Genomic DNA, 23,809 nt, shown 5'->3' on the forward strand with positions numbered 1-23,809 from the left:
ACACACACACACATACACACACACACTCGCGCATGTGCGGGCGTAGGTTATTATTTTTGGTTAAGTGTTTGCAGTTGTGTATGATCTAACTTATTTTGTCTGTGTTTTAGATTTGATATTAGGATGGTTCAGTCATCACAATAGACCCATATATATATATATATATATATATATATATATATATATATATATATATGTATATACACACACATATATATATATATTATATATTTTATATATATATATATATATATATATATATATATATATATATATATATATATATATATATATATATATATATATATATATATATATATATATATATATATATATATGTATATATATAAAATAACTATTAATGCATATAAATTTCATGCTCAGTATATTCCTATACATCATATGCTGTACTCTGCCCAAAATGTTAAGTATCAGCTTCTAATACTGTTTAACTTGACTTCTCTATCTAACTGTCAATGCCACTGAATAGAGTCAAATGGCCAGCCCATATATCCAGTTAAAAAATGTGAAATAAATAAAGAAATAAAACCAATTTTGGCAAAAGTTGGCAAATTCAGAATTTCCATACCTCAAAATGGTCTATCTGCTTATATTAAAACAATGTTTGCACAGCCTTGGGTTTCTGTAATTTACCAGAGAAATGTGCACTTATAGTAAATAATTCAGAAAGAATATCAGTACACAAGCTTGTTAATTGACAAATGCAGTTGTCAGCTGGGGTACAAAAATTTAAGTAAAAAATGCTATCAAACTCCACACAACAAAATGAATGGTGCTGATACTTTGCCTCATCAGAGGTTAATGCCATTAAGGTCAGTCTGTAAAGAGCTGCACGTGCTATGAGAGTGACATGTAGACATAAACTGATTAAAACAGAGCTTACCTTTTCTGGAATGTGTTATTCACCACAGCTTTGAAGACCAAGCGATCACCAATAAAGGAAGGGCCTCTAAACATGAACATGTCAACGGACTTCAGGATTGGATGATTACAGCAAAAACGACTAAAAAAGGCAAGCAAAACAACCAGTAGTTTATTATGACCATCACAGCTGCACTAAGCACACATGCTTAACAGAACAGCACCAGCAGTAACATTGTTTGAGCACCAATTTGCTGTTGGTGCTATTTGAAATGGAAAGAGCTCAAGGGGTAGGGTTCCATTAAGGTGTTCTTCAAGCAAGCTGTGGGCCCTGGGCAACCACCCAAATCACCTTTATTATAATCCGCCACTGTCTTTATCACTTCCCATGTGCACAATACTCCTCATATGAACCAGATTTCTTCATCCAGCACCTTCAGCCTTTTATGCAGTGGGTAATGGCTTAGCACGTCATGATTTATGTGCAAAACTGTACAGTAAACCCCCCATGTGATCTAGCTGTTTTACTGTTTCATTTGCCCCCCCTCCATAGATTTGGCCACTGCTCCTACAAGTTTCCTCAGAAAATCATGCAATGTCCTTTGTATCATTTGATACTTGGAAGGAGATTTTTGTGAGGTTCATGGGAACAAGATCGTATACAGTGTTACAGCAAGTTCTGTTGTGCAAGCTCACAGCCTTAAGACAGATTATCAAGAAGCTTGCTACCATCAGTGCTACCATCAATCCATGAGTCATATGCCTGCATTCCTGTCCATCTATTGATGAAATACTTTAAAAGAACTCAAGCTTGAAGCAATTTTTACATATTTAAATGACGTACTAGGGTCCTAAGTAGGTGGTAGAAAAATAATTCTGGGGTGAATGGACACAAATGGGCCTAGGCCTTGCCAGAGAGTGGAAGCAGAAATGAGATAACATAGAAGAGTAGCAGTGACAGAGAGGAACTGAATACTACAGAGAGTATGAATAGCTGGATAAATAATGGTAAATCTATCTAAATGTATATTAAATCAAATAATGCTGAACTAACAAATCAGTGAAAAATCAAAATAACAAAAAACAGACCAACTTCACAAAACATTGACCATACATAGGACATAAGAAAAAGGAAACATAAACTGTTCTTTGTAGGGGTGCCAGCCCCCTACACAGCAGCTCCCTGGTCACATGTTAGAAAAGTGAGAAATCTTCCTACAAACCATCACTGCTATCATACGTACTAAACCCCAACAATTCCGTGCAATATTTACTCTGCAAAATAAACACAAATGCATACCACAATAGCAGATGCCTATTCCCTGCAAGAAAAAAAAAAACATTGAACACATAAAACTTAAAAACAAGTGTGATTATATGACACACCACCACTTGCCTATGCGACAAGCATATTCCCATTCAAACATTTGCACTTATTGTGCAGTCTCTGTTTTCTGCACCTTCTGCACTACAAATGTGTGTGTGTGTGTGTGTGTGTGTGTGTGTGTGTGTGTGTGTGTGTGTGTGTGTGTGTGTGTGTGTGTGTGTGTGTGTATATACAAAACAGATGCTTATGTGAGGTGCAGTAGTTTTCCAGTCTTAGTGAGTAAAGACATTTCCCATCTATAAGGAAAAAACAAACCACAGGGAAAACTAGTATTTTTGTAGTCAACTAAGTTACTGGATGAAACTCTATAAAATCAGGAAAAAAGAAAAACAAATTGTACTCAGCTCAATTGAGACTTTAAAATAATCAAGCATTTATAACTTTTTAGAAATCAATACGTCTTTATAAAAATTAAAATATATTAAACAGTTGAGCACTTTTGCCCTTAACTGAACTTCATCAGTAATTGAAACACACACACACCTAACAAACATGACGTGTGCACACACACACACACACACACACATACACACACACACACACACACACACACACACACACACACACACACACAAAGCATAATCATATGTATATATACACACACACACACACACACACACACACACACACACACACGCACGCACACGCACGCACACACACGCACGCACACATATAAGCTTAATCCTAATCAGAAAACACAGTATCACAGTATTTCATATTGAATTTTGCACAATATGAATTCTGCCTTAAATTCAAATGGAACAGATGAGATTAAAATAAAGCTATATGGTGATGTCCTTTCAGATGTCTTGCAGATTAAAAATAAAGTTTCATAACAAAAACTGAGATGAAGGTAGTTCCTCATGTGACTTGTGATGCCTTTTTGAAGACATAATACAGACCTTTCAGAGATTTCAAATTAGACAACTCACATTCATACCCTTCATTCGTTGGATTAAGTCATGAGGCACCCATGGCTTGACCTCTAATTATGTTCTTAAATAGAAAACTGGGGTGCATGCTATCTCTATGTAAAACTGTATTCTCATGGCATGATTTTCTATACACACCTGTGTTTAGTAGCCCATTTGTTAACCTTTCAATATAAACATCCAGAAATAAAATCCAGGACTCAGACTTCTCTATCGTAAACCTCAAGTACTGTGTAAGTGAATTAATTTCATCAAAAAAGTTTTGTAGTTCCATATCATTACCTGTCCACAAAAGGAAAAGGTCATCCACAAAACAGGTGTAAAATATCACATGCCTCTTAAAGCTAGCTAAGGGGAAAAACTTCTCCTTCTCCCAACTTGTCATCACTAGATTGGAAGTTGTCTAATTTGAAAGATAGATTAATGGACATGTCCTACAAATTGGAAGAAGTGTTGACAGGTTTTGAAGGGGTCAATTCATTAAGAGGAGGTATTGCCTGCCCCTATTTTGCTGACAGAAACAGGGTTAACAGTACTATGAATTATAGTAATGAGAGTGGAATTTCACGGAACCCAGAAGTTAAGATATCCCTTTTTTATACACAGGACATTAACAGCATCAGGGATATTTTTTGCAAAAATTGAGGAGTACTTACGGTGGATCCCAACCTGAGGGAGGTTGTAGGTGATAGACCCCAATTCATTTAGGGGAATAGGATGAATTTTCACAGATTACTGTGTTACCACAAGGACCTTAACAGCAGCTTTAGAGACCCTTCACAGTGTGGTACTATACCATGTAATAGATGTAATTTATGTGGTTATTTAGATAGTAACATTAATTGTATACATCCAGTTACAAACTTTCAATTCCAATTCAAGGCCAAAGCAGGTTGCCAGTCTGAACATGTTATATACATAGCCAGGTGCACAGCTTGCACCACGTTTTAAGAATTAGAGAACATATATATAATATACGTATCAAATCCACCAAAAATGCACTGTCTAAACACCATCTAAACATGTGCTTGACACTAATGAACAACACCATTTTAGGTTCCTAGTTTTCCAGGTTAATACACCTAGTATTAGAGGTGGAGATGTTAGGAACTACACTGAGAGATGTGAATTAAAGTGGATTATTAGGCTAAGGGCCGATCAGAAACCAGGCTTAAATGATAAAATACCTATCAGACAAATGTTAAAGAATAGGAAATTAAAGATTAAATGATGATTTGGTATATAAGGTCATACTAGTATAATTTAACATTCTTATGATGAATTTTTTATGATGAATTTATTATATATAATGGGATTCCTTATGATACATTGTTTTTGTATGTAATAACATTTTTTTAAATTATTATGAATGGATTGCTTGCATATGATTCTGTTGTTATAGAACATTGAACTGGGTATATAGTTATTTTTAGAAAAACATATTTATACAAATTTTATTTATAAATTTTATATAGTTTTTATATTTGCTTTTTAAAGGACAGGATGTGGTGTCATAACGATGATTAGTTTAACAGGTGTATATATTATAGTGCTGTTTTAACTAAGATGTATTTTTTCCTGAAGAAGCCCTGTTGGAGGAAAGCGCTTGCCAGTTTGTTCTCTGAATAAATACTTTACATTGCCATTTATTGGATTTATGTGAAGCTTGCTATTTTGTATTTGGTGACGTCATTGATGAGGACTGCCTTTTACAGCCTTGGTTTGCTCCTGTGCTGTTTGCTGAAATGTTGATAAATAGTTCAGTTTCTTTTGTTTGAAGCAAGAAGCAAGAGCTGAAAGGTCTCTCTGTCTGGGCAGGTTTTAATGGATTAACCTGAGGAAGAGTATGGAAAGTTTACAATGTAATCAGTATACAGAAGAACAGTTAAGGATAATATGTCAATAGTCAGATAACTAAAAAACAGAATAGTATTCAAATGACACTGTCATGTAGGACATAATAACAAAAAAGCGAGGAATGAGAAAAGGACTGCCCAGACTTCTCTCTTTGATATCCTTTCCAAATATTCCATGACTTGTCCTTTTAAGGATGTTAATTATTAATCCAAGACAACAGGGTCAAAGGTCTTAGTCAAATAAATTAAGATGTCTCTCATAAAAACTGAACAGTTTCTATAGACAGCTAGAAGAAATACTTGAAGTGCCATTGGTGGCACAGAGTGTTCTAGAAAAAAATCTTGAAAGGCTATTTTTCGTCCAGGAAAAAATATCTTTGGAAATATACCACTTGTTTGACTGACTAGCAACATTACATATTTTAGAAGCAGCTTAAGTGAGCTATGGCTTTTAAATACTTGATGCTTTGTAACATAAGGAAGGTAGCCTTTTATGGTCCAGCTGGGCCAGAAGTGCCTATTTTCAGTAGAGTCCTGGGGAGAAAAGCTTCACATACAATACAGAATTTACATTAATAGAGACATTTGGTACATATAATTGGCAGCTTATACAATTAATGAAAATTTGCATAAGTAATCATTCTAAATTAAAGATAGTATACAAGCAATACAGAGTATATACATGAGAACATATACATTCCAAGATAGTATAGAAGCTCTACAGCTAATTTGGACTTTAGAGAGGACTGAATGTTGGTGAGAAGGGGGGCACCATATAAAAGAGAGGGTAATAAGAAAGAAGAGGCAAGAGATAGCCGGGCTGATGCACTGAGTTAGATGTTTGTGTCGGGAAGAAGTGCCAAGCTTTTGATGTGTTTTTTTGACACTGGACTGGATGCGCAGGTTAAATGTGAGGTTTTCGTCTATAATGACACCTAGGAGTTTTGTGCTAAGTACAATGTTGATGGTGGTACCATTTAGGGATTGAATGGTGAAGTTCTCTTTTTTAGGGGTGTGGAGTTTTTGGGGACAAAGATTACTAGTTTGGTTTTGTAGGGGTTCAATGCAAGATTATTATTAGACATCTGAGGGTAATGCTACTCAATGCTAGAGGTCTAACCCTCAAAATGCACTCACTCGAGGCACTCCTTAAAATGGAGAACATCAACATCTGTGCAGTGACAGAGACCTGGTTCAAGGCTCCAAAGAGCACCCCTGCATTGCCAGGCTATAATTCATACCACACCATTCGGCCACCTAACCTGGACCAAAACACTAAAGGTGGAGGTGTGTCCATATTCATTAAGGATATCCACACCTCCAGGCTAGTTGCTCAGCATAATGCATCCGAGATTATCCAAGTGCAACTAACTCTGGGCAAGACCGCAATCCAAATTGTAGCTTGCTACAGATCCCCCACCATGCCCCAGGATTCCCACTCCTCATTTCTTGATACACTGAAAAATATTAGGGTACAACCTAACACCCTAATAATGGGCAATTTCAACTACCCCACCATTAACTGGGAAAACTACTCATGTATCAACTCTTTTGCTTACCATTTTCTGGAATTCATTAATTCCAATGCCTTGAATCAACTTATCCACACCTCCACCAGGGGCAGCAATATCCTAGACCTGGTTGTTACCAACATGGGCAACTGGTGTTCCACACCAGAGGTCAATTCCTCGTTGGTCAGATCCGACCACAAGCTAATCACACTAGACATCCACATCCCGCCCCCACCCCCCATTAGGGAAACCACCGTAAAAAAATTCTCCAAAGCCAACTTCACGCTTCTTAAAACTGAAGTGGCAAACTTCACAACACCCATGAAGATGGACAATAGAGGTACGACTGCTGACTCCTACACAAATGCACTTTATAATCACACGAGTGCATGGATCATGCAATCCCTAACAGAACCAAGATGCTATCCTCCAAGAAAAGGAAGCTAATCTGGTGGTCCTCTGCCATAAGCAAACTCTTCAACAGAAGAAAGAAACTGTTGCACAAAAGAGTAAAATCCCATGATTGGAGGAACTCCCTGGTCAGCCTCAGTAAAAAGCTGAGATCCCTCATAAAATTCTCCAAAGCTAGTTACAAAAACAAAATCGCCACTGATTCTAAAGACAACCACAAAGTATTCTATAGCTATGTCAAGAATCTCAATGACAACACTCAGATCTGCTCTGAGTTACAACACATTGGCACTAAATATACAGAACCAACTGATATTTCCAACATCCTGGCAGATAGGTTCAGTGCTAACTTTACCCCCCTCTCACCCCCTAAAGGGCCCATCTCTATATTGGAAGAATGCAAAGTTCCTGTATACACGGCTGCACAGCATCCATGGGACCTGTCAACATCCAAGGCTGCATTCTACAGAATGAACTGGCACGCCATCTAAGTACCATGTCCAATCATAGCCTCATCTCAGGCTTTGTGCCCACTGAATGGCACACAGTGATGGTTATCCCACTCCACAAAGGGGGAGCCACCACAGACCCCAGGAAATATCATCTCATTAGCCTGATGAGCCTGGTCTGCAAGGCTATGGAATGTATCATCATGGAACTTATAAACAATGACATTGGTAATCTCCAAACTCTGGACCCCACCTAGTGTGGGTTTGTAAAAGGCACATCATGTCTCCTAAACATGATAGACTTTTTTGAAGTGGTCTCCAAAGCCTTAGATGAGGGTAAGATGGTTCACACAGCCTATCTAGATCTTGCCAAGGCTTTCAATACCATCCCCCACTCTGGAATTATAGATAAACTCACTAAACTAAGTATAAATCCCTATGTCACAAGATGGGTTGCCAACTGGCTCACTGACAGAACCCACACTGTAAAAGTATCAGACTCCAAATCCAACTTCAGACCAGTGACAAGTGGAGTACCACAGGGTTCAGTCCTGGGTCCTCTTGATATCTACTTCTCAGAAGTACAGGCTAATACAGAAGGTCTTTGGCTAACAAAGTTCGCAGATGACTGCAAACTAGGAGCCATAATTGAAACTCCTAATGATGTGGACATCCTACAAAAATGCCTCACTGAGACAGATGCCTGGTGTCAAAGCCATGGCCTCAAGCACAATGCCAAAAAGTGCATTGTAATCCCTTTTGGTAAAAACTCTGTACCCATGAACTATCACATAGGCGGTAATCTATTTAACACCGAAAGTGTGATAAGAGATCTTGTGACACAGGTGGACAGTACTGTCTCCTTTGATAATCACATCACCACAGTAGTCAGGAAATCCTTCTACGTGGCACACCTCATCACAAAAGGTTTCTCATCCAGGAAAAAAGAGGTCATTGTTCCCCTCTACTCGTCACTCATTAGACCCATTATAGAGTACAACGCCCCTTTTGGTATGTATCTCACAAGACATCTACAGCAACTAGAAAGGCCGCAGAAATACCTCACAAAGAGGATTACCAGCCTCAAACAGATGCCCTACACTGACCATCTCAAAAAACTCTAGCTTTACTCCGTCGCATATCGCCTACTCACAGGCGATCATTGCCTAACATACAAAGCTATGTCAAACCCAGAGCTGTTGGACATGCTTCACTTAAAGAAATCCCAGTCCCTCCAAGCTACACACTCTAGGGGCCTAAACCTTGTCACCACAATAAACAGAACATGCTGGAGGGATAGATTCCTGTCCCAGAGACTTCCCATACTCTGGAACAAACTACCTATCTATGTCAAACAGAGCTCCTCATTCGCACTCTTCAAGAAAAATCTTGATGATTGAATGGGAGATAGGAAATTCACCCTGGGGATCACTTCTGTGGCTCTTCTCGACAGGGGCACAGGAAAATAATTTTCTTGGGTGGCAAAATCCAGGGTACCTTTTTGGCTAGGCTTGTATAGGCCCTAGGGCCAATAGTCTAGCACCTACCTATAAACCTATGACATCCAAATTTCAGTGGAGGTGAGGGTGTTTTTGGTGAGTTGATGTAGTTCTGATGGGTCGTTTGCAGTGCAAATGATAGTGGAGTCATCTGCATACTGGATGATTGAACCTTGAGAGAATGTGGTGTGGAAGTTATTGATAAATATGCTAAACAGAAGTGGGCCTAAAATGGAGTCTTGAGGAAAACCAGTGGTGGTGTTTAGGAAAGGAGAGTAAGAGTTTTGCCATTTAGTTGATTATTGCCTGTTAGTGAGGTAATTTGAGAACCAGTTTAAAGTTTGAGGTGAGCTACCAATGTTAGAAAGTTTTGTTAGAAGCAGAGAATGGGATATAGTATAGAAAGCTTTAGAAAGATCAAGAAATAGTGAAGAGACGGTTTTACCAGCATCACGGGCTCGGTTGATAGTGTCCATGAACGACATTAGAGCAGTGGTGGTGCTATGTCCTGGCGTAAATCCATGTTGGATGGAGGAGAGGATGTGGTTGTGAGTCAGATGGTGAAGAAGTTCAGAATGAATACATTTTTCCAGAATCTTAGGGATGGGTGATAGTATAGCAATGGGGTGGAAGTTGGTGGTGTCTATGCTGGGGCCCCCTTTGTGTAGAGGGAGGATATAAGTTTTTTTCCAGATCATGGGCATATAGGATTCTTGGACAGATCTGTTGAGAAGTATGCTGATAGGGTAAGCGACTGAGTTGGCTGACATTTGTAGGTATTTGGTGGGTATAGTGTCAGGGGCATTAGAGCATGGTTTGAGTTTTAGAAGCATTTTTTAATAGTTGAAGTGGGAATGGGTGATTGGAGTAAAGTTGGGAATGGGGGGTGTACAAGTGTTAACTGTGGAAAGGTCTGTAGAGGGTTAGTTGGTCTTGGGAAAGGTAGTGGTTAGATTGGTTATAGTAGTATCTATGAAATAGGAGTTGAAGGCTGTGGCAATTTCAATAGGTGTTTTATTTGGCTCTAGCAAGGATTATTGTTATCTTTATAATGTTGTTCCTCTCTCTAGTTGTAGTGTGTTATTTTTCTCATTATTGGAGCTTTTCTCCTCGGGCCTCTACTGAAAAAGGATATGTATCCAGCTAGACTAGCCCGGTCAACAAATGTAAAATAAATAAAATAAATAAATTATTGTTAGAGCCTGGGTTTAATAAAGAGTTAAGAGAGCTCCAGAATTTCTTTGGGTTTTGCTTGTGCTGATTTTGTAGTGTAAGGTAGTATTCTTTTTTGTTTTGTAGTACTAGGCACTTAACCTGGTTTTGGAGCTGTTTGTACTGGGTGAGGTCAGGAGCACACATTGGTGAAGTGCCTTAAGGGCACTGACATCACTAAGGGGATCGAGGGTTGAAGGAACCACTAGCCACCAGGGATATAATATAATTAAGTGCCTTAATGGCACTGATATCACTACAGGGACTGGGAAGTAAGGGAATTCACTAGCCACCAGGGCATACTAGATACAGGCTGTAATGACACTGCAACTATTACAGTAATGATCTGCATGTCGCAGTAAAAAATGCAGTTCAGAGAAATGCAAATTAGCTGATAACAAGGTCTTACCTTGTTGTTGCTAACATTTCTCTGAATTGCAAATTAGCATATCGTGGCAGCAGGGCCTTTTTAGCATGAGCAATACAACTTTTAATGAATCCCAGAAAGAGTTTCATTTTCCAGCATCATTTATAAATCCTGCAAGAAATATTTTACAGAATTCAAATATGTCTCTAAAATGGAGCTCTAAGCTGTACTGTACCAACACATATGAAAATAACATATGGTAATAGACAAGGATTTCTAGGGTCTATATTAGAACATCGAAGTTTCAAAACTTTGAATGTTCTAATATCGACCCCTATTCAGCGAATGCTGAAAATAGCGAAGCTACAGAAAACTGATTTTTTTTCCTAGAGAAAGAATTTGGTTGTCCGTTTCTGTCACTTCACTATTTTCAGCACTGTGGTGGAAAGTTATGGGTCGGGTTCAGGTAAGTGTACAATTGGGCGTGGGTTAGGTGAGTCAGGGTTAGGGTGCGAGTTAGGTATGTGTACGATTGTGTGGACGTGAGGGTTAGGGTGGGTTAGGTGAGTTAGGGTTAGGGTATGGGTCAGGTAAGTGTGCGATTGTGTGGAGATGAGGGTTAGGGCGGGGTAGGTGAGTTAGGGTTAGGGCGTGGGTGAGGTGAGTGTGCGATAGTGACAGACCTTAGGGTTAGCATTTGGTTTAAGGTAAGTGTATAGTTAGTGGTGTATGTACAGTTTAGTGTAGGGTTAAATGTAAGATTTTAGGTGTATGTGTGTGGATTGCTGTTTGTTTGGTGTGCTTGTGTTGTGTGTATGTGTTTTGGAACCGCTGTTCTGCATGTTCAATGTTGTAAGCGCTTGCTGAATAGGGGTCGATATTAGAACATTCGAAGTTTTGAAACTTCAGTGTTCTAATATAGACCCAGATTTCTATTGTCACTACAGCTGTTCATTTTTAGTATAATCACGAGCAGAAAAAATAAAATATTGGTGAAAGAAAAAGTATGAGGAAAAATAGAGAAATTACTAAATGTCGGTCTTTATGCAGATTATAAGGTTTTAATGATTCCATTTTGAAATGGCTATTAAAATTATTTGAAGTATTTGTAAAGTTTTAAAAGATAGATACAATAAATAATGATAAAACAGGAATTGCATAATTTGTTATGATGTTATAAAAGAATTACAATAATTATCAGCTATAAATTGGAATAATAAATTGTTCAGATTTTAAAGACTGATCGTTTCAGTAAATACATATTTTCTTAAAATAGCATAACAAAATAAATGTATAATACATTAATACAGACATTTTATGTTGGGCTATTATTTATTAAAAGATCAAAACTACAGAAGATTAAAATAATTGCAATGCCTAAATACTTTAATTATCAACCCAGTTGTGGCAGTGGATAAATCAATAGTCAAAAGATACACTGGAAATATGAGTAAATTTATATGCAGACATTTAAGTAGTAGATTAGCTCACCAGTGATAATGTTATATAAGACATTGGGGATTATATCCTGTTTTAAAGCTTATATTTCAGCTAATCCATCTATCCACAGCCCCTTTGCCCATTTTTGCACATGGGGTCAATGTGTTACTTCAACAGTAACAATCATCTAGAGCCAAGAGTTACACAGCTAATGATACCAAGAAAAGAAATTACAAAGTGATGTTATAAAGAACATTGAGGAGCAAAACTGAAATACTCTGGTAGATCTGTGTACAATTTGTTTACTTTAATTTAAATAGAAGATATTAGAATTGCATAATTAAGCTGCATACTTTTTGAAAGTCTTCTTGTGGTATAAATTATTATATTTCATGGCTAACTCTAAAGTAACACAGAAAAGTTAAAGAAATGATGTTGAATTTTGAAAGCTTTTTAAAAAAAATGGAGATTATGCACTGGTTTATGGTTGCAAATAAAAACAAATACGAAAGGAAAACTAAAATTAATTATAGCTAAATAATTTAGAATATTTTTAAATAATAAAGTATTAATCTGTTTGCATTTAAACTGTACTGAATATTTGCTGAGGTAATATCAAATGTAAATAAGAAAGTTGCCCGTTACTGGATGGGTGTGCCGGATGGAAATATAGTAGGAATCCATTTAGTATCAAAAGCAAATCAAAACATTAAGTTAGAGGCATTGTTGGTTCCTAATACATTTTAGAGTAAATGAGAAAAATTAAGATGTAGTACTATTGGATGTCAATAATTTTTTTCATTAACTGTGCCGTTATATCAATCAACCTTACTGCAAATGTACATATCTACATGAATTATGCCATATACTACATAATTTTATATACATTTTTGTCAATCAGTCTGGTATAATGTGCCCTAATTAACTTGATAAACGCTAGAGATTTGGAGAACATATTATTGGAAGTTTGAAACTTATGTTTACATAATGCCCTAAATTGCCAGCTCTCTGTTTTGATATAGAAATATGTATTACTTTGGTCATATATATTAATGTAAATGTTAACCAGAAATTGTTGTGTGTTCCAGTACTAGCAGAAACACCAATATCAAATCATTTTTTTTTCTTTTTGAGTAAATTAATATTGGAAGGAAATATATAAGATCCTGGAAACATGAAGTAACAAATTTATTTCAAGGTTTGTTAAATGTATTGTATTTATAAGAAATTCATTCATATTAAAAGGTAAAACAAGAACATTATTTTGATGCTGAGTGATATATTGGTTTATGCCAGTTTCCTTTTTTTGTAATAAAGCTTTAAAATGCATGCCTGATGCTTTATGGTATTTGGATATTTGAATATTACTTTTATTTTTTGAAATGATTATGATACAAATGTTTAGTTAAAATGCCTGACTGATATTTTAGAGTTTAACACTTTCGTTTTTCTGTTACATTGTTTCTAATAAATAGGTACTGTATGCATTATGTGGTATGGGAACATTCTCATAAAAATAGGTAAGCACTAGAATCAGGAAGTTCTTTCCTCCACTGGAGGTAAAGTTTGAGTACAGTGGAGCTTGCTCAGAATACCATGAAGTTATGGAGTATGAGAACCAAATCAGGGATAACTTTTGGATTATATTTAGGGAAATCATATGGACTTTTGAACTGCCATTGGGGCCTTGTTGAGGCTTATAACCAGGATTTTAAAGACAGCATGTTTCCAAAGTGGCTGTGACAGACTACCCTATTGGTGGAGAAAGAAACCACATGTGCTGTTATGCTTTGTTTCAAGACAAATTAACTGTTATTTGGATTTTTCAAATGACTTTGTGAATATAAACCCATGTTTTATAAATGTCTTGTCTCCATTGTCTCCTTGGACTTTACACTGGCGATGTTTGGTAGGATACCAATTTTCAAACCATATTCAGACTACTAGTTCTCTACAGTGCTATAATTGTTGGGTTCCTTGTGTGTTTTCCTGCTGACCACCAACTGAGGAGGACTTACTGAAAAGGCTTGAGAAGTTTAGGTGAGAACTGACCAAAAGCTGGTGCAACTTCAACAATAGTTGTGCGGGAAAATGTAGCTGCCAACCACAAGAATGTGCCTGCTATGAAGGAACTAACCAGGAAGGATAACCTGAAGTCCTTTTTGGCAGAACTGATTATATGAACTATGACATATTTTGGCCAAGGTCTGTGTAACACCTGAAACATAAGCAGTAAAAAATGTAACTCATCTTTTAATGTTGATAAATTAATAAGAGCACAAATGCTCAATTTATAGCATGAAGCATATGCAAAGGAAAGTTGCTAACCATGACTAAGTGGAAAGGGCACAATAAGAGTTTTGCATCAATATACCCTCATGTGAATAATTTGCTGATTATAGCCACTGCGTGTAAATTGTGTTTAATTTCCAGAACTGGAAAAATACATGCACGAATGTTTGTTGATGAACTTCTTGTGAGCCAATAAAGGTTCATCTGAGACCACTTTTCATTCCTTATACCCTAACTATACCACAAAGAGTATCACTCCTCATGTCCTGTAAGATAAAGCCTAAGTTAAAATGGATATAGGCTCTTGAAATAATTGAAAAGGTTACAAAATCTATAGGCTGGTGTGTCCCAATTATGTCAGTAATAAATGATAATGGAAAAGTGAGAATTTGTATTGACTTGAAAAGTCTAAATAGTTTGTTCAAAACAGAGAGGTTTATCCTACCTACTTTGGAAGATATAGCACTCAAGTTAATGTTCTCTGTGTTAGACACATCCAGTGGGATTTGATAAACACATCTTGATGTGTGCAACACAACACTGACTGCTTTCAATTCTCCAGGTGGATGATTTTGTTTTCAATGGTTACCATCTAGAATTACTGCAGCACCTTAGATCTTTTAACACAAAATGAGTACACTCCTCAAAGACCAGCAGGGTACATGAGTACACTCCTGAAAGACAACCAGGGTACAGTGGTTATGATAGCTGACATTTTGGTGTTTGGGCCTGGTAAACAGTCACATGATAAAAAGGTGAAGACTGTACTTCAGACCACTGAAGAGTCATTGCTTAAGCTCAATAAGGAAAATGGTTTTGGCAAGACTGAAATTCAGTACTTTGGACAATGCATTTATAGAGATTTGTGTTAGATCAGATCCAGATAATGTAATAGCTGTGACTGAGTTGGCAATTCCAAGTCATGCCAAAGAACTCCAACAAGTACATAGCATGATAAACCAGCTGAGGGAAATTCTAGCCACGTATGTCAATGATGCTTCCATCCTCTGACAGAACTTCTTAAAAAAAGATATACCATTAATATGGTTTAACACCCCAGAACAAGCTTTCAGAAAGGTTAAGTCCATGTTGGTCTTCACACCAGTACATGCCTATTACAGTGTCAGTAAACCTACAGCGGACAGTATAAATGCTAGCACTTAAGGTGCTGGTGCATCTTTACTTCAACAGGTTGATTGAAAAATGAAGTCTGTTGCTTTCTGTTCTAGAATATTAACTGAGAAAGAGAAGACATATTCTCAAACTGAAAACAAAAAAATTATCAGGAGTATGGGCATTAATTGTTTTTCATTTTACCTACTGGGCACAGAAAGTTTTCAGCTACAGACAGATCATAAACCTCTGATACGACTGATAAATTGATATAACTTTGATAAAGTTCCACTAAGTTGTCAATGATTGTTGATGAAGTTCAGACAATTTAATGTTAAAGCACTTTGTGTACTACAGGAAACAATTGATAGTGGCTGAAGTAATCCAATCAGATATGGAAGATTTATGTGCACATAGATCAGTGACTTCCTGCAGGATGGGCATCCTCAGAGAAGCAAATAAGGCAGATGCAGACCTGCAGACTATAATTGGCCATATCCATTATGGTTGGCCAAATAAAAGCACATAGTCAATTCATTTGTTGTACAAATGCATGAAGGCCTCTTTTTTACTAGTATCAGATTGTGGTGCCAACTTCTCAAAGAACAGAAGCCCTGAGACAAATCCATGATGTGCATCAATGGCTGGCCAAGTGACTTCCTGTGAGGCATAGAGGGAAAAGCCCTGATATCATCAGTAACCCGAATTTGATTACCATCTTGGATACCCGTAGGACATGAACAGGGAGACTGAGAGTGAGTAGCCACAGCTGGCTCAGCCTTCCTGAGAGAAGGGAGGTTCTTCTTGCCCACCAGAAGGCTGACACTTAGTGGGACCATTAGACGTTACACACTGTGGAGTCCAATCCTAGAAAGCCCACACTTTCTGAGTGCATTTTCACTTGTAAGCCAAGGAGAAACAATGCATGCAAAAGCATGCTTCCCCTTGGTAAACAGCTACAGTAGAGCCTGGAGGAGTTGCCATGGGGAGATGCCCCCAGGAGGAGAGGATGGGTCAAACCACAGGACCACCAAGTTGGCCCACTCTATACCGCCCAACTCTTGCAGAGAAATATAGCATCAGTTGCTATTCCTGGGCAGGAATAAATGGGCTTTAAGGCTCTCACCCAACCCAGGAAGTCCTGGCTTTCATCTCACTATAACTTATGGGCCAAGAGGATTCAGATACAGAACCCATGCTGCATGATACAAAAAAAAGATTGAACAACTGTAGAGAGAGAAAAAATAATGCCAGTGTAGTGGCAAAATATTAATGCTGATAAAACTAAAATTGTGTATGTTAATTCTGCATTGAAAACAAACCAGGTCAAAAGAGGTAATCTCTCACTGTGACAACACTACCAAAAGATCATGGAAAAGATTTCCAACAGACTTGGCTGAATACAGTGGGTAAAATTGCCTAGCAATAGTGGACCTTATTTGAGAGACACTGAGACAGTCAATTTGTATCATACTTGTCACTGGAAATGGGACTTGACCTATAAATATGAAGTTTAAAGAAGCATGGGTTTACCTTTACAACATCAAGCCCACATTATCTGCATGCAAATGGTGTTAATGTGACAGTAATACAAATAAGGAAGAAAATTTCTAACCATCCTGGTTAGCATATAGATGTAATGTCATACAGAGTAATGTGACATAGTGAAAATGGAGTGAGTCTTACACAACTATTGTTCATCCTCCAATTTTACACAGTTCTAATGATCAAGCCAATGTTTTTGGCAAACATTATTCCATATAACACTATCAAAAAATGACCAAATTCATGTATAAATAGGTTTATGGCAAAAGATATTCAGATTATTCCCTGCCTGACTTAAACCCAGGTCAGAGAGCTCATTTGAAATTAGATGTGGACAAGAGATGGGAGAGGTGTAAATGTTGTCATATTTGCAAAATGGAGATTATATGCAATTCTGACCAACAACAGAGTTGTAGTTAGTTGAAACAGGAGACACATCCAGGCTGCTCTTTCTTCTTCTTTTAGCTTCTCTCATTAGGGGTCACCACAGCAGAAGAACAGTCCACTGAACGATTGGCAGTGGAGACTTTTTGCAGTGTGCATTTGCCAGCCTGGCAGACAACCTTCCAGAGAAAGCAGACACACACACACACACACACACACACACACACACACACACACACACACACACACACACACACACACACACGCACACACACACTCACACAAAAGCACACACCTAAGGCCAATTTAGAGCATTCAATCCACCTGCAGAATGTCTTTGGAATGTGGAGAGAAAAAGGAGCACTCAGAGGAAACCCACACAACCAGAGGGAGAATATGCAGATTCCAAACAGAAGGTACCCCAGCCAAGAATCAAACCAGAGAACCTTTTGCTGTGAGGTGACAACATTAACTGCTGCACCACTGCAGCCACCCTTAAACATCCAGGCTGTTCCTGAGATATGCAAACTGAGAGACAATTGTTGCAAGCAGATGATCAGCTGCTGATGTCAATGGGTACATATATATGCTGTACCTCCTGGTATCTTGACATGCTATAATTTGCCAATGTCCTGGGACCTTATGATAATCTGTTCCACTGCTGTATAGTCTAAACATTTGTGCTATCTTGCCCATCTGCTACGGTATTCTATAAATTCCTTATATACGTCAAGCAGCGATATTCCTTTAGAATATTCATTTGAATACGGATACTATTTCAAACATACTGTGGTGCAAACTTCAGTCAGTTCCACATTCAGGTAAAATCTGATCAGACTAGGTTATGGATCATTAGCTATGTCCATTAGATACTTGTAAAATCTGCATGACACATACAGGACATTGTCAGAGAACAGTCCTTTTCTGAAATGTAGCAGCTATATCACCAGTGCTCCTATTTCCCATGTCACCTTCCTTATAATTCAGAGTAATAAGGAAGGGGTTAGAATATCCACATGGAAGAAAAGGCACTATCATCCCAAGCATAATACAGAATCATAACTAAGGCAAGGTGAAGGGAGTGGTTGCTTTTGGGCACCAGCTACTTGGGAGATGCAACTAGAAGTTGCCAATGGAGAATGAGTGCAGCACTAGGATTCATTTATGAAGCCATCAGTGATATTGGAGCTTCATAGATGAATACATTTAATTGCTTAGTGTGTCAGTAACTATAGAAAAGAGTTTGTATAAGCTGTTTGCTACAGTCTTGAGTCCTTTTTTCCCCACTGGAGTAGCATTTTTTTCTTCTAAAGATTTTGAAGACTTTTGGTCCTCAAGTTCACAATGGGGGACAGTGCCAGTCTGGAGACCGACCTTAGTGTCAATTGGTCTAGGCATAACAATGGCATAACATAAGGTATACCTATAGAATGAAACACTGTCATGTTTATATCACCAGTGTGGCCCCAATGGTTAATGTCCATGAACACTGAGATCATAAGCAGAACTGTTATTCCCTGGGAACTGGGAAGCAGCACATACTAAAGGCTTCCCAACAATAGTAGGCCTGGTCGTACCATACTTAATGGCAGAAAGGCTGACATAACATTCATTATGTATGCTATTAAAAATGGTAGCATCTGCAGCATATTGTTTTCTAACTGGCAGGCTTCAGGTGGCTATAATCTAGGATGCTGGGATGTTGTCAGCATGTATCACTGTTGATGTACCCAATAACAATGTCAGCTTATTGTGTGTGTGTATGTGGTGTGTGTGTGTGTGTGTGTGTGTGTGTGTGTGTGTGTGTGTGTGTGTGTGTGTGTGTGTGTGTGTGTGTGTGCGCGTGTGTGTGTGTGTGTGTGTGTGTGTGTGTGTGTGTGTGTGTGTGTGTGTGTGTGTGTAGTAAATAAGATGCATAAGTGTAGCAAGGGCAAGGTGACCAACTGTCCCAGTTTTTCCAGGACAGCCCCAGTTTGGAAATCTCTGTCCCAGAATCTGAAACATTGTCTTTGGGACACAGAAATGCCCCAGTTTAGACTGCTCAGTCTGAATGGTGACCTGGCTTCCCAGGGTGCCCAGTTCCCCTGCTTTCCCATCCTGAGCAGCTCTGGGGACTTTGTGATTTTTCGGGGATGCCATTAGGTATGGGGTAAGGGCAGATGCCTTCGCACTGGCAGGAGCCTTCCAGGCCCTGCCACCTTCAGCCAGTTGCTCCCTCGAGGACTTCCATCGTAGGTAGCTCTGCTTGACCCCACTCACCCAGGCAGGAGATCTCCAGGCCCCACACCCATCTGCCTGGTGCTCCCTTACTGACTTCTGTCAGGGCCAATCCCTACAGCCCTCCCCTTCGACCTGGCCAAGAGACCTTCCTTGGCCGCAGTCCCCCATGTCAGGGGACTCCACTGCCTTCATGTCTCCTGCAGGCTGCCAAATCGAGCTGGATTGCTCATGCCCTTGGGCCCTCTCAGAGGAGTTTCCCTCCAATCCCATGTGCCCCTCCAGAACTCCCCTCAGCTACTGAGGGCAGATCTGCTCTCATGAAGGCTTCAGAGTCCCCCTGCTTTCTAATCCAGAGCAGCTCTGGGGACTTTGAGATTTTTCAAGGACGCTGTCGGTTATGGGGTGAAGTTGGATGTCTTTGCCCCAGCAGGAGCTCTCCAGGCCCCTATGGCATCCACCCTAGTACTCCCTTAAGGACTTCCTTTGTGGGGAGCTCTGCCTAACCCTCCCCTCACCCAGGCAGGAGCTCACCCAGCCCTGCCACTATCTGCCTCTCTTCCCCTTCCAGACTTCCGTCCCAAAGGGGCATGGTCCATACACCCTCAGCCAGGCAGGAGCTGTCCTGTCAAGGTCACTTTCCACCTCTCTCATCCTTCCAGATTTCCATCGGGACAGACCCCTATGGGGTTCCACTTCTACCCAGGAGAGGGAGCTCTTTTCCAGGGCTATATATCTCCTAACTGCTGCCAAATTATGCAGTGTAGTGCATGCTCTTGGAGCCTCTCAGGGGATCTTCCCAGAACTCTGCTGGGCCACAAAACCTCAGACAGACCCTCCCGGATCCAGACTTCCATGACACTGGTTCTCCCCTTTGCCTTGCACCTAAAGCTTTCAAACTCACAGGGGTGATGGCCCTGGGTCCCCCCATCTTTATACTTTTTGCTACACACCTCAGTCTCTCTTTACCATGGTGCCAGACGCCGATGAATGTGCATCATTTCAGTCCTCCTGGTATGTGGCCTCTTGCCTCCTGTGTGGTGCCCTTCACAGAGTGGCATCCCCACAGTGCTGGGTGAAGGACAGGAGGTCAACCTGCCAGCCCTGGTGTGAGATGACATGGCTGCCCTATCTCCACTCCCATGGGGGCTGGGAGAATGGGATTGCAGACCTGGCTTCCTGAGGTGGCACTCAAGTGTCCCAGTTTAGGTTCTGTAACAAAATGACCACCTTGAGCAAGAGTGGGGTGAAGGCAGCATCTTCCCTGGGTTCAAGGTGTTAAGAGGCATGATCAGGAAGTTACTGCATTCTTTTTTGTTCTGGCATTTCTGAATGCCAGTACAGAAATGCACATATACACTTTAAGGCTTCAGAGTTGTATGTCTGGTAAGATGTAGTAAGCCATTTTTTTTTTGTTCTCCAATTGAAGACCTGTGGGGCCAGGGTTCTGGTTTGGAGCACTAGACTAAGGATGTGGACGATTTTATTTTCTTCAGCGAGGTGGGGTATCAGATCTGGAGCCTGCACTGAGTGCTAAATGAGTCACTTACAGTTCTGGTAAGGTGAACCATATTGAGCTCAGTTTCCCTCTTATAACTGCTTTTGTGTAAGAAGTTACTGACCCTCAGGCAGATGTGCTGAGTGCTTTTTTCTTGTCTTGTTCCTTAGTACATCTAAGGTACCTGTTCAGCACCAGTTCTGCAACACTGTCACTGCTGCCTACATTCACAAATATTCATCATAATGAACTGGAAAGTCCAGTGGGTAAATGCAAGCTGCATATATCATGGGCTGTGTGATACCGCAGCTCACTCAGGTGAATCTTGGCATCAATGTCAAGAAAACATAATGGTTCTCATCAATGACACCCAGTCATAATCCTTTGTAGTGTATGGAGTTTTAGCTGCTCCATATAGTGCCAACTACAGGAAAAAAGAAAACACCGTAGGAGTATGAAGCAGTTTACAAGCTTACAAAGCCTTTGAAATCTGGTAAAACACTTCAGCACTATCAACTAGACAATATTAAGAAATGAAATGTCCCTCTGAAGGAGAAACCACTTTAAAGCTCAAAGTCATAGTTTTGTTTATGTGTGGCAGAGCAAATTAAATAACAGCTTTTAAATTGTTTTACCTTCTAACACTATTTTAGTGGGCTAGCACTGTCTGCTGTCCATCTCCAGCACAAGAAATGCACTGAGGGTGCTGTACTTTCCTGATTTTTTAACATAATCACAGTTTTCTAGCACTACATTTTTAATATTCAAGATAAACCAAATTTCAATCAGCTCCATCTTCTGATGTCATCCTGATCCCTACAAAGAGGTCCTTGCCTCCTTGGGAGATTACAAATATTAGAAGACGAGTCTCACCAAACAGTTGAATTCTTCCCACAAAATTGATTGTTTGCTACTCATTATGCCAACCCAACTTTCCAATTCATCATGGTGAAATACTGAGTCACGTAAGAATTTTCAGACAAAAAACATGGTTGATCTATCAGGCATATTATAACACAGACTGTTGTGACATAAACAGGCACTATCGAATTTGACAAAAATATATTGTGTTTTGTTCTAAAAAAACAGCAGTGATGAAAATTAGGTAGGAGAAAATAAGACTGCAACCTTCACGATAGCAATAATGTAAGGACATATGCCCAATATCCTATAAGTATGAAACAATAAATGTGCAACTTTGGCACATCTCGGAGTGTTGCTGCCCCACAGTGCTTAGTGATGCAGTTCCATTCTCAGCTGCAGTGATAGGTGTTCAAGCTTTCCCCCAAAGATGTGCCATATGTCAAATGGCATTCCACTGAATTTCCCATGGTGTGTGTGTTTGTGGTGGGTTGGAACCCTGTGCAGGATTAATTTTACAGCCTTGCACCCACTAAGTGTTGGATCGACTCTGGTTCCACTGTGCTCATGACCTTCAACTGGATTAAAGAGGTTATCGGAGAATGAATGAATGCATGAATGAACAAGCCTTAGCACAGTTATAGTACTGTAAAGACATATGATTATTATATCAATATGAAGAATACTTCATATTAGATTAATAAAGATTAACACTCCACAATGTATCCTACAATAAGTCACACAGCTTGGCTTTAAGTCTTCTTTCACTTTCTGCGTACAACGGGCAAAACCTGTCTCACATGATTACCATACAGCATACAATCATTACACATGATTTCTAAAACACAATCTGTTATCATCCAAATTCCACAAAACTGCAAGTGTTTCAACAGGTTTGGAACACATCACTGCCACTCCCCCCTGCATACATGGATAGGCAGCTCAAGGATTTAATAAATGTAAACCTTTTTAAGGAACTATCCAAAACAGGGGGTTTACTGGAACTCATGTAGCCCTACTGGAAAATCAGGCTACGTACATATCTCACAAAACTAGAAGATCAGTGACAGCAATAAAACAATTTTACTACTTAAAAGTGATGGAGGATGCATACCTGCACTACCCCTTAGATTTATTTAACTTATAGCAAAACAAGCCATCTGCAGCAGCATTATCTAGCATATGGGGCATTCACCAACCTTGCAGCAACTGTAGCTATGTTTTCCATCCAAGCCATAATCTGTCCACCAAATGTGTTTCCATGGTGATTTGCATGTGGTGGAAGAACAAGTTCAATACTCTTCACACAGGAGCGGTCTGTTGTCATAGCATTGCTGTTCTTCCCGCAAGCTATACCTGCAACAGAGAACTTATAGCATTATTTCCATGTCTGTGAGGAATTATACTGAGTCAACTAAGGAACTTTCAGCAAGTGACAACACTGCAAAATTAACTTGTTGAAAGCCACTTTTAATGGATCTCAAAATAGTTTTTTAGTTTTAAGTCCCCTGCACCCTCGTGTGGAGGGACACCCTCATACCCCTCAAATGTAAATATACCTACTCCGCAGTCACATAATAGGGAGAAAAATGACAAACTCAGTTATGCAGAAAGTGACTTTCAGCAAAATTACTTTTCAGTATCAGCTCTTACTGAGCTAGTGTTTGTGCATCATTCTTATCTCAACAAATGTCTGTTCAAAAGCTTTTATTCATTCCCTTACCTGCTTCCGTACTAAACGTGTCATATACTCAACTGTAAATCCTGCTGGTATTACCACTTGTTATTATAAGTGCTTGTCAATTTTGTAAATAGATGATTTAGATTATGTATGCATCTGTCAGTATAAACTTGACAAACCTGCAACAGTTACTGTTTACATCTCTTTACAGTTTATATTGTAATTTCTTAATTTCTGGAGCTTATCTCCCTGCCCTCTGCTGGAAAGGTGTT

The 23,809-nt window shown here is 39.1% G+C and overlaps 1 protein-coding gene across 2 annotated transcripts in view; it reads right to left on the minus strand.

Annotated features, from left to right (window-relative positions):
* Positions 1 to 23,809, minus strand: part of ACOT12 (acyl-CoA thioesterase 12) — a 772,547-nt gene that overhangs the window by 410,986 nt on the left and 337,752 nt on the right. For both annotated transcript variants that reach the window (XM_044064240.1, XM_044064239.1), the window contains exons 6-7: positions 23,056 to 23,212; positions 905 to 1,024 (exon numbers count right to left, since the gene is read on the minus strand). In XM_044064240.1, the coding sequence (XP_043920175.1) occupies positions 905 to 1,024; positions 23,056 to 23,212 (277 nt within the window). The remainder of the gene's footprint in view (positions 1 to 904; positions 1,025 to 23,055; positions 23,213 to 23,809) is intronic.

The sequence above is a fragment of the Protopterus annectens genome, chromosome 2.part2, assembly GCF_019279795.1.
Source record: "Protopterus annectens isolate FY-2018-M chromosome 2.part2, PAN1.0, whole genome shotgun sequence".
In the NCBI taxonomy this organism is placed as follows: domain Eukaryota; kingdom Metazoa; phylum Chordata; order Ceratodontiformes; family Protopteridae; genus Protopterus; species Protopterus annectens.